Consider the following 16,972-nt stretch of genomic DNA (forward strand, 5'->3'; position numbering starts at 1 on the left):
CAAATCTGGGACCTTCCAGTCAGCAGACCGATGCTCTACCACTGAGCCAAACTGGTTTCGGCCTCTCCTCTTTTTAAATGAAAACAATGGAGATAATAAAAAATGCCAATCTTAAGACAATTTAGAAATTAAAAATCTTTCCACTCTCCTATTACAATGGCCCTGGGCCAAGACCAGAAAACTTATTACCAAGCAAGCAGTTACTAAATAAATTAATTATTTTATTATTATTTTATTATTAAAGTTAATAAAGTGTTAACAAAAGGAATTGCAGTTGAGTGGTAGAGGGAGAGTTAAAACACATGAAGCATCTTTTGCTGAAGAAATATCCTAAACTTTCTTTTTCTGTTCATTCCCAGGAAAGAACTAGCCAAAAAACTCTGTGCTGAAATATCTGATCATGAGTGTTACGGAGGAGAACCAAGACCTTCCTGGGATTAGTGTGCAGCAGGCACAGGAGATAAATCCTCTCAGGGATGTGAAACAGCAGGCAGTCCATGCAAAAGCAGATGCATGACTAGGATTTAAATTCAAAACAAACAAAGCGGGGATGTGTTTTAGCGGCTGTCACTAAGCACACGAGGGCAGGAGACCTTTACAATTTGTGTTTAATGAGGGAAAGCTTTGAGTAGTGAAGTTGGTGAGGCTTTGGATAAGCACATAGTGTGAATCTGGAATCTTCCCTGTGTGTGGGGAAGGGTTGTCTCTTTGTGAGTTAAAAGTCTCAAGATAAATTGGAAAGGCAGTCATTATTTAGCATCCCTAGAGCCAGGCCTTGGGTTTAACAGGTCACGCTGTGTAATTTCACAAAGCAGATTCTACTGCCTTTTAATAGTTGAAGAAAGTAGGGCAAATTATTAAACTTATCTATCAACTAAAGTGAAGCCAGGATCCAAAATCAAGTATGCACCATTCACAAAGCTCATTTATTTATTTTTTTTTTGGAACAAAGTCGATATTTCATCCCACTATACTAACGTTTCCTAAGATGCTTTCATTAGAACATCGGTGACTTATTTTAACATTTTCAGCATAAATGGTGTGAACCTGTGTAGTTGTGTGTGTTTCAAGTTACAGCCCAGAGGCAGCCAGTGTTTTAATAGGGAAGCCACTTGCCAGAGGTGGTCCTGAGCATTATTTCAGAAAACAGGATTTCTGCTCTCTTCCTCCAAGCAATCCCCTGAATGCCAGGTTGGGTTTTCTTTGGTGAAATTAGTGGTTTGATAGCAAAAATGTTAGATGACACTAAAAATGACATCTCAGTGGTGAAATTAAAGGTATTAAGGATATGTAGTTTGGCAAAACATCTTTTCTAGACACCTGCAGCCTGTGTAAGATGATGTAAGAGCCCAGTGAGGCCTATGACCTGAGCCTTAGAGAAGGCAATAGGGTCTCAACAACTTAGAGATCCTGTGCCAACCACTAGCTTAGGAGGCTTGCTGTGGCTTGACTATGAGTGTAGAAAAATCCTACTTCCAGAACTATGCTACAGCTGCCCAAAGAGAACATGTTATTTAAGGTAGAGCAAGTCAGAGCACTAGGATTTCACTGACATTATAGAAGCACTAGAGGGCAGGTGCATGAAATTCGTGCAAAGGAGGGGGTTCTTCCTGCACCGTTTCCAATCTGGGACCCCTTGGGGGAAGTCCCAAGGATCAGGCCTAAACCAGCAGTTGGACATCCCACTCACAATCCAGGACTGCTGGCTCTTAACTGCTCACCTGCCTGCCTGTCTGATTGCTCCTAACTGCTCCCCTGACAGCCTGGTCACCCCCAACTGTCCCCATTGCCAGCTTGGTCCCCAAACTGTTCCCCCTGCTGAGCTGGTCACTCCCAAATGCCCCCCTATGCTGGCCTGGTCACCCCCAACTACCCCCCCTGCTGGCATGTCACCCCTCACTGCCCCCCTCTGCCAGCCTAGTCACCCCTGAATGCCTCCCTCTGCCAGCCTGGTCACCCCTCACTGCCCCCCCCTGGCCTGGACACCTCACGCAGCCTGCTGTTTGGTCATTTGGTCACCCCCCCACTAACCTCCCTGCCAGCCTGGTCACCCCATGCAGCCTGCTTGTTCAGTTGTTTGGTTGTCCCTCACTAACCTCCCTGCAAGCCTGGTCATGCCACCCAGTCTGCTGTACCATCATTTGGTCATCCCTCATTAACCCCCCTGCTGGCCTGGTTGCCCCATGCAGCCTGCTGTTCAGTCCTTTGGTCATCCCTCACTAACTCCTCTGCCAGCCTTGTCACCCCACTCAGCCTGCTATTTGGTTGTTACTGTGCGGACATCCTGACCAATTTGCATACTACTCTTTTATTAGTATAGATGTGTATCAACAATGTTGTGCCAACTTGCTACAATTATCCTATCTAATTATGAGGGAATATGCAAATTGACCATCATGCCATAACAAGATGGATTCACCCACAGTGGAGGCCAAGTTCCCATAATGAGCCTTAATGAGCAATCAGCAGGGACCTGAGGCTGTGCCCCCTGCCTGGTGGGGCTTGATGGGGACCTCAGGCTGCATGTCCCACACAGGAACCAGGCTAGGGGATGTCAGTACGCACCTCACCCCTGCACCGGGGTGGGGGACCTCAGGGCATGCCCCCTGTCCAGCAGGGATTGACAGGGGACCTCAGGCTGTGCTCCCTGCCCTGGCCCTGAGCTGGGGGTCCTGAGCCAGCCGGTTCTGGATTTAGCCAAATGGGGGTGGGGCCATCTGGGTAGGGGTCTCCTGTGATTTCGAGGTGCACATGGGTGAGTGGGAACTTGACTCTGGTTCTTGCAGTGCGCCCCAGACTCTGACAAGCGAAAGATTTTTATATAAATTTTACGAATTTTCTTTCATCTCTGAAGGGGCAAATAGCAATATTAAAATATTTCTTCTAAATAATTCTCTTTTAATGTGCATGAATATCATGTACCAGGTCACTAGTTCACTTACTAAAAATCTACCTGTGCCTTAGACTTTGGACTCTGACTTTATTTCACTGTTTCAAGGTGCCAAAGCTATTTAAAAAGTAGCCATTTCTTACTTATCACACTTTTCACTGGTTGATTTTATCTTTCAAAAAGAATCTAAACCAATGTGCATTCAACTTGGCTGACGTCAATCTACATTCCCTTCCTTAGATCAGTGGTCTCAGAAGCACTTGAGATTTAGAATTCTTTAGTTTCTCAGCATATTGCATTTTCATGTTGTAGAGGCAGGACCTGAGAACTTGAATTGTAAGGAATTCCCCTAGTGATTTCTACATACCCTAAGGACTCAGCTAATGAAGACATAACCAAGGAAGTATCAAAACCATTTGCTGACAGCTTTTCTCAATGGAGCGTCAGCAATCCAAGAGGGAAGAAATATGCTGCAGACTGCTCAGTTTGAAAACCAAAATTAGTAAAGTAAGTAGCAATCTATAAAGCTCTCATCTCCTATAAACTCTGTGCCATAAATTTGTGGTTATAGTTGTTTGCTTATAGATCTAGATGGAAATAGATCAAAATGGCCTTAGACAATCAGCAAGCTCATTCATGGCCAAAGATATTCCACTGGCACTTGTATGGGTAGGAATTGTCAATAGCTTTCCAACTGACTAGAGTGATCCATTTTCTATGACAACAATAACAACCGTTGGCCAAAAAACCATCATATCAACTATCTCTTTGGAGGAAAACCAATTGGGTTATTGGGCTGCTTTTTCTCACATCAATAAGACATTTTTGTCTAACTTTCATCCACTTATTAACTATTTATTGTGAGCCTTTTTAAACTTTGATAGTTTTTATTTCAATTTCCAAACTGCCATGAAAGATTACAGATGCAGAGGTCTAGGTCAGGACTTCTGTCTCCAAGTTGTCACTCATCATCACACCATGACACAGAGGGAGACACTCCCTGGTACAGGAGTCAGAGATCTTGAGTTCAGGTACTGCCTACAAACTCAGTTAAAGCTCCTAAGGCTTCTATTTCTTTCTTTCTTTTTTTTAAATATATGTTTTTTTATTGATTTCTTACAAAGAGGAAGAGAGAGGGATAAAGAGCTAGAAACATTGATGAGAGAGAAACATCCATCAGCTACCTCCTGCACACCCCCTACTGGGGATGTGCCAGCAACCAAGGTATGTGCCCTTGACTGGAATTGAACCTGGGACCCTTCAGTCCACTAGGCTGATGCTTTATCCACTGAGCCAAACCTGTTTCGGTTACGTCTATTTCTTCTTTTACTAACAGAGAATAAAATGCTTGTCTCTCCTATTTTCCAGAATTTACTAATTAATTCATAACTATTTATTCATCATCTACTATATTCCAGGAATTTTTGTAGAACCTTGGGGATTCAGTTGGGAACAAGACACACAGGGATGTCAAAAGTAGATTTACAGTTGTAATACAAATAAATAATAACAATGATTGATAAATAATAATATAAAAATAAGCTGTTTCACATACAATGAACTGTAAACCTACTTTCCCCACCCCTGTAAGATATGGCTGCTCTCAAGTAGACTTATTCTAATAATTAGAAAAAAATGAATACATATAATGATCTATAAACTTACTTTATATAAGCAGATAAATATACATGTGAATATTAATAGCTATATTTTAGAGGCAAATATATGTGCACATATATCTTTAAAGTTTAAACAAAGGCATTTTCTAATGATACAGTGTATTTGTTTAGATTTCACATTGCATGATTTAAGATGAGAAAGGCAATAACTTAACAAAAGATATATTGCTCTAAACAAAAAACCTAGCACATTAATAAAAGGTGTCACCATACTTCATCAATGATTTAAAAAAAAAAAAAGAAATTCTTCCAGGATGCATTCCTCAACATAGAAAACTTTCTTGTTTATGCTACAACACTCTTTTACATATGTAACATTTATCATTAAGAGAATCCTCCTCCTTATTAATCTTTACATTACTTAAGAAGTAAGGTAGGTATATGCTATCTCTAGGATGGTCTGAATAACCCCTGTGTCCTTGTGTGATCCCTTCCTTTAAGTGTGAGTTAGATTTAGTGACTCATCTATAATAATAAAAGTGTAATATGCTAATCAGACCAGATGACCTTCCAGATGAAGCAGGGACTGCAAGGGAAGCCCAGGTCCCTACCTGTTGGTGGAAGGAGGGAATCCAGGTCCTGGGTGTCAGAGAGAAGTACCGTATTTTCCGGTGTATAAGACGACGCCCTAATTTTACAGTTAAAACATAGGTTTAGGCCTATATTCGCTGTATAACACTACCCCCCCACTTCCAAGGCAACACCATTTAGTTTTTTAATAGACTGCCCCTCTGACTCTGGCCAATCTGAGCAGGCTTTTTACTAGAACACAGTGTCGTCTTATATGCCAGAAAATATGGTAAGCAGGTGCCAGCAGCCAGGGGAAGGGTGATCTACTTTTGCACAAATGTCCTGCTTCAGGCCTCTAGTTTCTATAATAATAAACTGTATATGACTGTATATGTAGGATATCATTTACAAGATTGAATTGTAAGAAAACTTGGGCTTACATCATAGAAACTCTCTCTTGCTTGTGGCTTTCCTTTCCCTTCTCCTTTCCTTTACTCCTTTTCTCTGCCTTTCCAGCTCCCTCCCTCTCAGTCCAGTCATCTATAGGAGAGGCCTCCTGAAGGATCAGAGCCACGTGAAGGAGAACTAAGGCCCCCAAGCCAACAGCCAGCACTGACTGTCAACCAATGGTGTGTGTCTTCTTGGAAGCAGACCACCTAGCCAAATTCAGGCTTCAAATGATGTAACCACACCCAATAGCTTGGGTATGACTTCATGGGAGACCCAGCTAAGCCATGCCTGACTCCCTCATTTAGAGTAATTGTGAGATAATGCTTGCTGTGTAAGCCACCATATTTTGGGGTAATCACACAAGAATAGGTGACGAATATAGAATACAAGGACCTTTGAGTATAAAATTATGAAAATAGTAGTTTCAGAATCCCATGCTTTATACACGAATTGGACTAGAATAACATGCTGATGTCATTTTAGTACCTTCATCGTGAAGAAACAAAATTGCCACTTATTTTAACACAATGGGATATGACTGATTTTCCTGATATCTACTGTGTCCATTGAAGCAAATATATATACTTTATAATCAAACTTCATTGAAACTTTATTTTTAGCAATGTATTAGTTAAAAGATTTTTTTAAAAAATGGCAGTCTTTTACCTCCAAAGAAGTACTTCTCTCCAGTTTTCACTTGAAGTGGACTGTTAGTTCGAACAGCTGATGCCTCATCCCCATCAATGGTGAGAACAGCAAAATTTTCCTTAGCGAGGAAACGAACCTCATGCCACTGTCCATCGTTCAGCCCAGAACCTGTAAAGTACAAAATACATTTATTTTCCTAAGACGATTCAGTTTTAAACAATGTTTAATATCAACAATTAGAACTTTATAAGTTAAAATTAGTTGTATCTTAATATAGGAAAATTCAGTACTATTTACAATTGATATGTCATGTTTATTTAACATCGTAAGTATTTTATTCTGCATTGAACCAAGTAAGGAGTAATGTAAACCAATTTAAGGAGATAATATTAATGTGCCATTGTGGTACTTGGCAAAATTAATGAAGTAAATAAAGTCGTTTGGAAAGTAATAATGAATTATTTTAATTTAATAACTTACTTTCTGGTTAGCTTTACTAGCCTCTATCATCATAAAATGGATTTATGATTTGTCTAATGTGGCTATTTTTATGAACTGTTTTTGTATTATTAATTTTTCTCAATAAGAACATATGGAAAGTACAATTGATAGAAATTAACTATTTTTATAGTTATTTGTGCTAATTGATCACTAATAAGCGAGATAAATTATCAGATCATTTACCAACAAGGTATTTTTATAATAAAGTAGGTTATATTTAAATAAATAAAAAAATAACAAAATAAATCAACAACACTCACCCCTAATACTCACACTTCATTGTTGCTTAGGACAAAGATCTTAGGAAACAAAAATCCTATCAAGCTCTCCATTACATAGATAATAATTTAAAGTTTCTGTTTAATTTCTGTTTATTTTATGAAGAATAATTAGAAAATTAAGGAGCATACAGAGAATGGCCACTGAACACAAATATCTGGAAGGAGTTTAAGAAATACACTAAGAGACAGAGAAGTTTATGAGGATCAAAATGGCTTTCTTTGACCTTTTAAAGTTCTATGCTATGTCAAGGGAAGTGATCTTGTTTTAGACAGCTCTAGGTAGAATAATATAGAACCACAGGTAGAAGCAACTTAAAGATACACTTCAGCTTCACCAAAGAAACAGAAGCCTAAGCAGGTAAAGGCATAGAAAATGGAATGAGAGTAAATTAATGAAACGCTGATGTCGGCTCCTAGGCTCTGGTCTAAGGTTTGAAAACCAAAGCTTACAGACCAAATGCAGGCTGCTGCTGTCCATTTTGATACAGCCTGATAACTAAAAATGTTCTCAAATTTTAATAATTAAAAATCAATAAAATAAAAATGTCAAATTATATGCAAAAATTATATAAAATTCAGATTTCATGTCCATATAAAGTTTTATTGAACTACAGGCATGCTCATTTGCTTGCACATTGCCAAGGACAGAGTAAGAAAAACAGTGCCTACAGAGACTGTTTCACTGGCAATGCCTTCACTATTTACTATGTGGTCCTTTACAGCAAAAGCAAAAACTAGTGGTTGCTTTATAGTATAAATAAAGTTTATACTGTTAAACAGGAATGCTACTTTAAAGAAAAATAGTAAGGCCTTTTGGAACTTTGAAGATAGTCACATATAGGTAGTATTTACTGATAAATATCATTATAAATTATATTGGTAAATATCATTACAAATATCATATCTCAGGTATTCATTTTTTTATTTTTTATTTTTTTAAATATATTTTATTGATTTTGTACAGAGAGGAAGTGAGAGAGATAGAGAGTTAGAAACATCGATGAGAGACACCACCGATCAGCTGCCTCTTGCACACCCCCTACTGGGGATATACCCGCAACCAAGGTACATGCCCTTGACCAGAATCGAACCCGGGTCCCCTCAGTCCCCAAGCCGACGCTCTATCCATTGAGCCAAACCGGTCTCGGCTCAGGTATTCATTTTAGGATGTTCAAATTTTAATTCAGTATTGCGTATTTGAGCACATTTTATTTCAACAGGGGAAATTGAAATTCCATATTGGATCACATTTAATTCAACAGGGGAAATAGAAAGTAACTAATAGTAAATGACTTTCAAACTATGAAACATATAACACATATACATAGATAAATATGATTTTTGTGCTGAAATTACTATGCAAATGTAAAACTTTATTCTAAAATTAAAATCAAGCCCTGGCTAGATAGCTCAACTGCTTAGAGTGTCATCCAAATACATCAAGGTTGCAGGTTCGATTCCTAGTCAGGGCACATACATATAAGAATTAGCCAATGAGCCAAAACCAGTTTGGCTCAGTGGATAGAGTGTTGGCCTGTGGACTGAAAGGTCCTGGGTTCAATTCCAGTCAAGGGCATGTACCTTGGTTGCAGGCACATTCCCAGTGAGGGGTGTGCAAGAGGCAGCTGATCAATGTTTCTCTCTCATCTATGTTTCTGACTCTCTATCCCTCTCTCTTCCTCTCTGTAAAAACTCAATAAAATATATTTTAAAAAAAGAATTAGCCAATGAATGTATAAATAAGTAGATTAACAAATAAGTGAGTTTCTCTCTCTCTCTCTCTCTCTCTCTCTCTCTCTCTCTCTCTCTCTCTCTCTCTCTTAAAATCAATAAAGGAGTTAAAAATTTAAATTAAATTAAATTAAATTAAAATCCGTTAGCTGTCTGACAAGTAGTAGCAATGTTTTCTAAAAAACTTCCTTTTCAAGCAGTTGGCCTGTATCTTTACCATAAGATTTTTCTTTCAAGTACAAAATTGGGTTTAGTATGAATTAACCATAAAAGAGCCTGATTTTGATTCTGGCTTTTGTTTTTGCCTTTTCAATGTGATAAACCCTGTTTCAAAATGAGGTTAGGATCTCAAGTATATCAATCTTACAAATGTTCATTCCACAAATTTAATCCCAAATAATCACACATCAGAGGAAGCCACTTGGAAGATATCTTTAGTTGACAGAGTGTCCCATCTTCTATGGTAGACCAGAAAGCCTTCTAAAAGTCCTTGTGAAAATCTTTTTTTCACAAAATGAATTTATGAAAGAAGATCATCAGCTTAATTGTTCATGGCAAAATATCTATTATTTCAATCAGATTAAAATAAAAAGTTACTTTATTTTCTCCAGGAAACTTAATTACTAGAGACACTGGACCAAAGATAAAAGCAGCCTGTTGGTAGCAGCCACTGCTACATCTGAGCCTGAACTGTGATTTCTATTCATTTTAGTTCCAATTATTATTTTGAACTTTTCATGTTAATAATCATCCAGAGGCAAGATTCAGCAGTCTGTGATTGGAATGGGCCTCAAATATAATGAAGCCCATTCTTCAATGGAGGAGAGAATTATCTAATTGCTCAAAAGAAAATGTGCTGCTTCTTTGAATTTTTCTTCATCTTCATGTTATAAAAAAAATAATAATACCCCGAAGGCTCACTCTAGAAACAAATCTAATTTCATGGTCTCTTTATATGCAAGTATTTATAGATACACTTCCTATGGCAATCACTCTGCTAAGCACTTTGCTTGCATTTGACTTACTTATAATTCACAGAAAATTAAACTATATAGGTATATATTTCCAAAATAAGTAGGTGAGATAACTGAATCTGATAAAATGTAAGCATCTGTACCTAATAAATATCAGAACTTAGAATTATAACTCAGATATATCTGTTTGGTTCCAGAGGCTGAATTCTTAGAACAAACACACAAATATAAGCAAAACAAAAAAGAAAGCATGTTATATAACCTCTGTGCATCTACGGTCAGAGTTCTCTTATACCGTGCACACATGCATGTTCGTGCATGCGCGCGTGCGCGCACACACACACACCCCAATTTGCTGCCACCACTGTACAAGAGCTCAGTTTCTGGTGATATCTTTGTCTCACATAATATGGGAGTTGCACATAAACAGAGACACAATCCAGTTTCAGCATTTGCAATGTCAGATTTCTGTTGTACTGGAAGATCACATACTACATGTCTTTCAGTATGTTTTCTAAAAAAATATTTTAATTGCCTTTAAAGAGAGAGGAAGGGAGAGAGAGATGGGAACATCGATTGGCTGCCTCCTGCAGACCCCTACTGGGAAGTGAGCCATAACCGGGCATGTGAACTGACCAGGAATCTAACTGGTGACCTCTTGATTACATGGGACAATGCTCAACCAACTGAGACACACTGGACAGGGCTTTTAGTATTTTTTTCCATTGGTGTTTTTCTCTTAAAATTGTAATCAGAATGGAAGTTTTATACTATACGGCTGAGAAGCAAACTCTAGCATTTTCCCCCAAGTCACATTAAAATAAGTTCCTGACTATTAAAACCACCTCTGTATGTTGTGAAACTGAGCAAAGAGAGCTCTGTGTTGACTCTTCACTTTGTAATGAGTGGATCAGTGCTCTTAAACCTGCTATCGTGTTATTAGTTTGTACAGATAAGACTTTAATCTGGACCTTTTGACATGCAAGAAGCAGTTTTCCCCACTATTCAGAACTCAGCTGTCACATTTTATGATGAGAAAAAAAAAAGAGGAGGCCATGGTTTCAGCATATTTCACCTCTGCCTGAGTCTTTTCTCTCCAATGCAATGGAGACTCAAACAACTTTGTATGAAAGACGGACCACAATAAAATTATATGACCTCTCTTGCAGACTTGCTCCAAAATGTGTTTTCCATTAATCACTTCCTAGACTATCTGCCATTTGGAAGAAGTAGTACAGAATAAGTTTTGCATCAGAAGCTATAATAAATCACCTCTTTAAGGAATTTTGCAAATTAAAAATATTGCTTAATAACTTTTAGTTCATATGAAATGAAACATTAATGACATTTAAGAACTTTTCAAATTCAAAGCCATATGGAAGTCACTCAGAACACCACAGCTGATCAGATCATTGATATAAGATATAAACTTACAATAAATATCAATACATTTATTCTGGAAAGAAATGTACTATCATTCCAAGTTTTATTAAAAATATCTAAGAACATAAATCACAAAGAACACTTCACTAGATAGAACTAAAGCAGCACTTCTCCTTTGCAGTGAAAGAGGTGTTATTCCTCCACTCACTGTCTTATAGCCAATGACTGTCCCTAAGAAGGGAGACACCCACCAACGACCCATGCCTGCTACACAGCGTGTTCCTCATGGCTGGGCAGTGGTCAGGACAGGCCCGATAAAGAAGGGTGCTGATGCTCGAACTTAAAAAAGAGACTTATGCCTCAAATTTCCTGAGTGCCCACCCGTGTCTGGCACCATCTATACACAGTGTATGTGTATCTGTATGGACTCTTCTCAACAGTGAGCAACAAGAGAGCCAAGCACAAGAAACAATGCTGTGGTTAAGAGGGCCAGTCCAGGAGCCAGGGTTCTGCATTTGCTCTTGTTCTTGCCAACCTGGGCAATTTACTTAACCTCGCTGTGCCTCAGGTCTCTCTTCTCTAAAATGCAAATAGCAATGTCCACTTTATAGATTTCTTTTGAGAAATAAATGAATTTGTATTTCTAATTAGCACTAGAACAGAGCCTCCTGACTGGGGAAGCAGTATATCTGTATCATTAGATAAAAAAACAAAGAAGCTTTGCCCAGCCAGCATGGCTCAGTGGTTGAGCATCAACCTATGAACCAGGAGGTCACTGTGCAATTCCCAGTCGGGGTACATGACCAGGTTGCAGGCTTAATCCCCAGTATGTGTGTGTGTGGGGGGGGGGGGGTGCAGGAGGCATTCAATCAATTATTCTCTCTCATCATTGATGTTTCTATTTCTCTCTCCCTTACCTGTTCTCTCTGACACACACACACACACACACACACACACACACACACACACACACACACATAGGCTTTGGTTCATTGCTTTCACAGAAGAAGAAGCTGAAACTTAAGTTGAGTACTTTTCTTTGGATTATTACCTCATAATTACAAATATTGGTATATTTGTTATAAATATCCTTCTAAACAAGTATAACATTTTTGAACAAGGTGGACATCAAAAATATCCATATTTGGGGCAACTGAAAAAAAAAAAGTCCTAATGTTATGCTAATGGGCATTTGAAGCTTAGAAAAACGTGCCCACTGACAGCATTACACATGGAAAAAAATCCCTTCATTCAAACAACTTCGAGGTAAAGATGACTTGTTCTGCAAATAAATGTGCCAGAAGTCTGACAAGGTTAGACAAACACACTGCTGTTAAAGCTGCATGTAAAAGTTTATATATGTGAGTTAGTCAAAAGGTACTCTTAATGATCTTGCAGGAGAAATGCCCTACATTGGGGATTTTATTCTATTCAGGCACATATGAAACATGCCCCTATGAGAGACTGAGCTAGTAAAAGAAGGGGTGTTTGGCCTACAAAGCCACCCTTAGGAGTGCAGAATAGAACAATGGTCAAGTGCATGGACTCAAGTCAGACATCGGGATACAAATCTCATTTCTGCTCACCTAATAGCTGAGCCTCCCACAAGTTAACCTCTTTCTGCCTTGCTTCCCGCCCCTGTGAAATGGGGATAACAGAAGTATCTGCTCCCTAGGGTTATTGTGAGAACTAAGGGCATATATTATCCTTTAGAACAGTACCTGGTACATAATTAACATTCAGTACATATTAGTTAGTGTTTCTTATTCAGTGAGTGACAATAGCTCTCTACATATCGCCTTATCTTGTTGAACTTTAATTCTATTGATATAAGCATTAGCTGTTATGAAATTATTACAATTGGTTTTCTTTATGAATACCCACCTCCTCAATATGAATCCAGTAGTATAATATCAGTGGTGAGGACTTTGAATATTTGGACAGGTAGCTCCCAATGTATCTCTTGTTAATATCAAATTCAACTGTTTTTAAAGCCAATCTTGAGCAAAATGAATTTTGTAAAACTAGATTATTTAATAGATGTGGTTCTGAATGTGTTATATTTTCAAAAACTAAATCCAATTCCAAGCAAGGATTTCTCATGGTGACTAACTTTGAGGAGACTGAGATATACCACAGTATACATTTTCTAAAACATTTTTGTATAAAAAATATACTATTGCAACATTTTGATTTAATTTTAAACTGAAAGATTATTTTTTTAAATATATTTTTTATTGATTTTTTTACAGAGAGGGAGAGAGATAGAGAGTTAGAAACATCGATGAGAGAGAGTCATTGATCAGCTGCCTCTTGCACACCCCTATTGGGGATATGCCCGCAACCAAGGCACATGCCCTTGACCAGAATCGAACCCGGGACCCTTCAGTCCCCAAGCTGACGCTCTATCCATTGAGCCAAACCGGTTTCGGCTAAACTGAAAGATTATTAGATGTGACTATAATAGATATCTCCATTTCTTCACCAATTCCTAATGATGAAAACTTTTCAACTGTACATTCCAAAAGGAAACCAGTATTTTCACAAAGGCAGTTTTTAACCTAAAACCAACATCTTTAAAACTATATTCCGCCTTCTGGTCTTAATTTTTTTTCCCCATAAGATGACTAAATTGTTTTACAATATTTTCTCTAGCATCTCCCTAACTTTGTAATTGCTAGAAAGGCTTGTGTAGTATGCAAATGTAAAATGGTAATGAAGCATATTCTATCTAGACTGTCTCTCTAATAGCATTATTTTTAAAGTGAGACTCCTGAGGTGGTTGCTTTGATTGAACTAGAAGAAACAGATGTTACTCTTATTAAAGACAAGAAGAAAAGACTAGTTTAATGAATATTGAAGAAAGAAACTATTTAAAATACAGTAGCAAACCAAGATGTAACATCTGTTTCAATAGGTTTCAAATAAAATTACAGTGACTAGCATTTTCAATCTTTTGCTCAATACTTAATCTTGAAAGAAAAATGCCCTAGAATCTGAATTCATCTTTAGGCAATTATGTAGTTCTCTCTTATGTAATATACATAACAATAATATATGCAATAATAAAGAAAAGAAAGCATGCATCTCTAAATAAACATGTCACATACTATGTCTTTTATCTACATAAATTCCATATCATTGGGAAATTGATCCAATTCAATCTTGCTCACTTCTACCTGCCAATAGAAACTACCTTCTATAATAGATGACCAATTACAATCAGACAGAACATGAAATAAGGTTCTTGGGCAGGCACAGAATACTTCTATTTTTTTAAGCTGAAGAAACTGCTAACTGTGTTTCTGTCTCGGTGGGACAGAATGCCACATGAGAAAATGAATTTTCTGAGAGAGCTCCTAGAATGGAACCTTTCACCAGGCTAATACACTGGGGAGAGCACATGAGCTGTGCTCTCCAGCTTTTTCATGAGCTGCTGGAAATGACCCAGTTGCTTATTTAATATGTAGAATCATAGGGATGGGCAGAGTCTTTCTTTTCAGTTACCCAGAATCTTCTGAGAAAAAAAGGCTCAAATTAGTCAATTTTATTACCTTATCTGCAAATCATTCATTTGGGGAATTTTTAAAGTTCTACACTGAAATCTCAGAATCATTGCCAAGGAAATTAAAGCTTGAAATAAATGTAGATATATACCATGCCATCGTAGTAAAAATCCCAATATTGGCCTTTGTAGAAAAATAAATATAATATTTTATAATGCATAAGGAAATATAAAAAAACAAATATTTAAAAAACAAGTTAAAAATAAAAATAAAATTAGGAGCTGTATCACATGATTTAAAGACTTGCTATAAAGCTATAAGAATTCACAAAGAGATCAGAAATAGACCCACACATATGTGGTCCATTATTTTTTGACAAAGGCATCAAGGCAACTCAATGGAGAAAGATAAGGTTTGTTTGTTTCTTCCTTTCTTAAATTATGTGTGAACATCTGAATGAATGTAGGGGGGAAATGTATCTCACTTTTCACCTTATACAACACATGAAAATGAATTCTAGATGGGTTTTAGACCCAAACACAAAAGCCCTGCTATAAAACTTCTGAAAGAAAACAATATCTTCAGGGCATGGGGGTTATCAGAGATTTCTTACATCGCCTGTTAAATTTGGCTCCACCAAAATGAAGTATCTCTGCCTATCCTGGACATGGTTCAGAAAATTCAAGGCAAGACAGAGAGCAAAACAAAGTAACATATTTGATAAGAGAACATAATACAATAATATACTAAAAGCTCTTAAAATCAGTAATCCTGTATAATAAAAGCCTAAGATGCAATTTGTTCGACCAGGAGTTTGACCATTTGGTATGACATGCTCTGACCACCAGGAGCGGTTCAGAACATGGCATGCATTGACACAGTGAAATAATTTGGTATATAGTCTATATGGAAAATCTGAAGAAAACCATGATTCTCAGACTAAGAAAACTCCTGATTCATAGATACTAAAAGTGTATATAAAATCGCAGGGACTTAGCTCCTCGTTCAGATTAGGAATCATGCTTTATATAGTCCATAATCTTTTCATTGTACCACCCAACTTCATTGGGCAATGAGAATATTACCAACTTTTTTATGCTTTTTGGAGTCCTTTTTCTTATTTGATTTTTAAAATATTTAATGGCTTATAGGTTATATTTTCTATTCCTTAATATTATAAAAATATGGCAGTTAGTTGATTTAAATTTAATATGTATTATTATAGTATACAGTCACTGTTTTCTTTCTGTTATGTTTTATTTCTTTATCTTTATTGTGGAAAGCATTACAGATTTCTCCTCCCTCTCCCCCCCACCAATGACCCCTTGTTTCTGTTTTAAATAGAAAATTATTGATGTGAAATTATTATACCATTTTGGGAAAATAATTTGTCAATATTAACATTACAATTTATTTTTTAAATTTAAACTAAGTCATATTTAGTCATTTATCTTTGTTTCACATATGTCTCAGATAGATTGAAGTATCTTACAATTTTCTCTAAAGGCACAAAATCATTCTTGTTTATAGGAAACTGACACTGTCCAAATGGCAAAGGCTTTCCAATCAATTCCTCTTTTTTTCCGAGGGCATACCTATGTGAAACACTGTAGAGCTTGTAAAATAAGTATGATGAATCCCGCTCTCAAGAAGTTTGCCTTATTGTGCTATCTAGTGAGATTTAAACACTTAAACATACATTTTCATAACCTCCCTGAAATATTTTCTATATTTCATAAGCTGGAGTAGTATGGCACAAGGAAAAAATAAATAAAAAATACATAGAGAAGGCAGGATGTAGATGAGATATTTTTTGTATCCAGCTGGAGGTCATTGATAAGCAGTCATATCAAATGTGGATGTACTCTTATTTTCTGTAGCCTAATTGTAGTATGCTGTTGGAAATGCTGACCTCCCATCTTCATGGCTGCTGGAGAAGTGGATAAAATGATTACAGAGCACATGATCTTGTCAGTGTCCCAAAGGCACTTTTTAAGGAGTAAAGAGAGCTATATGATAGGTTGGAGGGTGGACTGCTCTCCCATTCTGTCACAGAATATTAAAAAAATATCATAAAGTATACTAGAATATCATAAATGAAGATAATGGACATTTACCTTAAGTTAATTAATTCTTGAGTCATTTTTTTCTTATTTTTCTAAATTTTTGTAACAAACTAAAAGCTTAAAATGAACAATTTTCAGAATCTAAGGTTGGGTTTCTTTAAAATAGTACATATCCTAAAATTCCCTCTTTTCTTTTAAAGATTGTTGAAAGCAGTACTTTCATATTAACCACAGAGGACTGTGAATGTAAGTGGCTTGGGTTAAATAGAGGCTTTTTACACCTGTGTGCTCTGAAGACCCACAGGGAGAGCACAGTTTCTCCTGAGAGAGGTTATCCAGCCACTCACAGCTCA

General features: G+C 37.2%; 1 protein-coding gene across 1 annotated transcript in view; it reads right to left on the bottom strand.

Moving 5' to 3' along the window:
- CNTNAP2 (contactin associated protein 2) overlaps window positions 1-16,972 on the bottom strand; it is a 1,655,791-nt gene that overhangs the window by 765,578 nt on the left and 873,241 nt on the right. The window contains exon 9 of the mRNA XM_084896487.1: window positions 6,196-6,345. Coding sequence (XP_084752613.1) covers window positions 6,196-6,345 — 150 coding nt within the window. The remainder of the gene's footprint in view (window positions 1-6,195; window positions 6,346-16,972) is intronic.

This window comes from Pipistrellus hanaki (assembly GCF_964339955.1).
Source record: "Pipistrellus hanaki genome assembly, chromosome: 10".
NCBI lineage: Eukaryota > Metazoa > Chordata > Mammalia > Chiroptera > Vespertilionidae > Pipistrellus > Pipistrellus hanaki.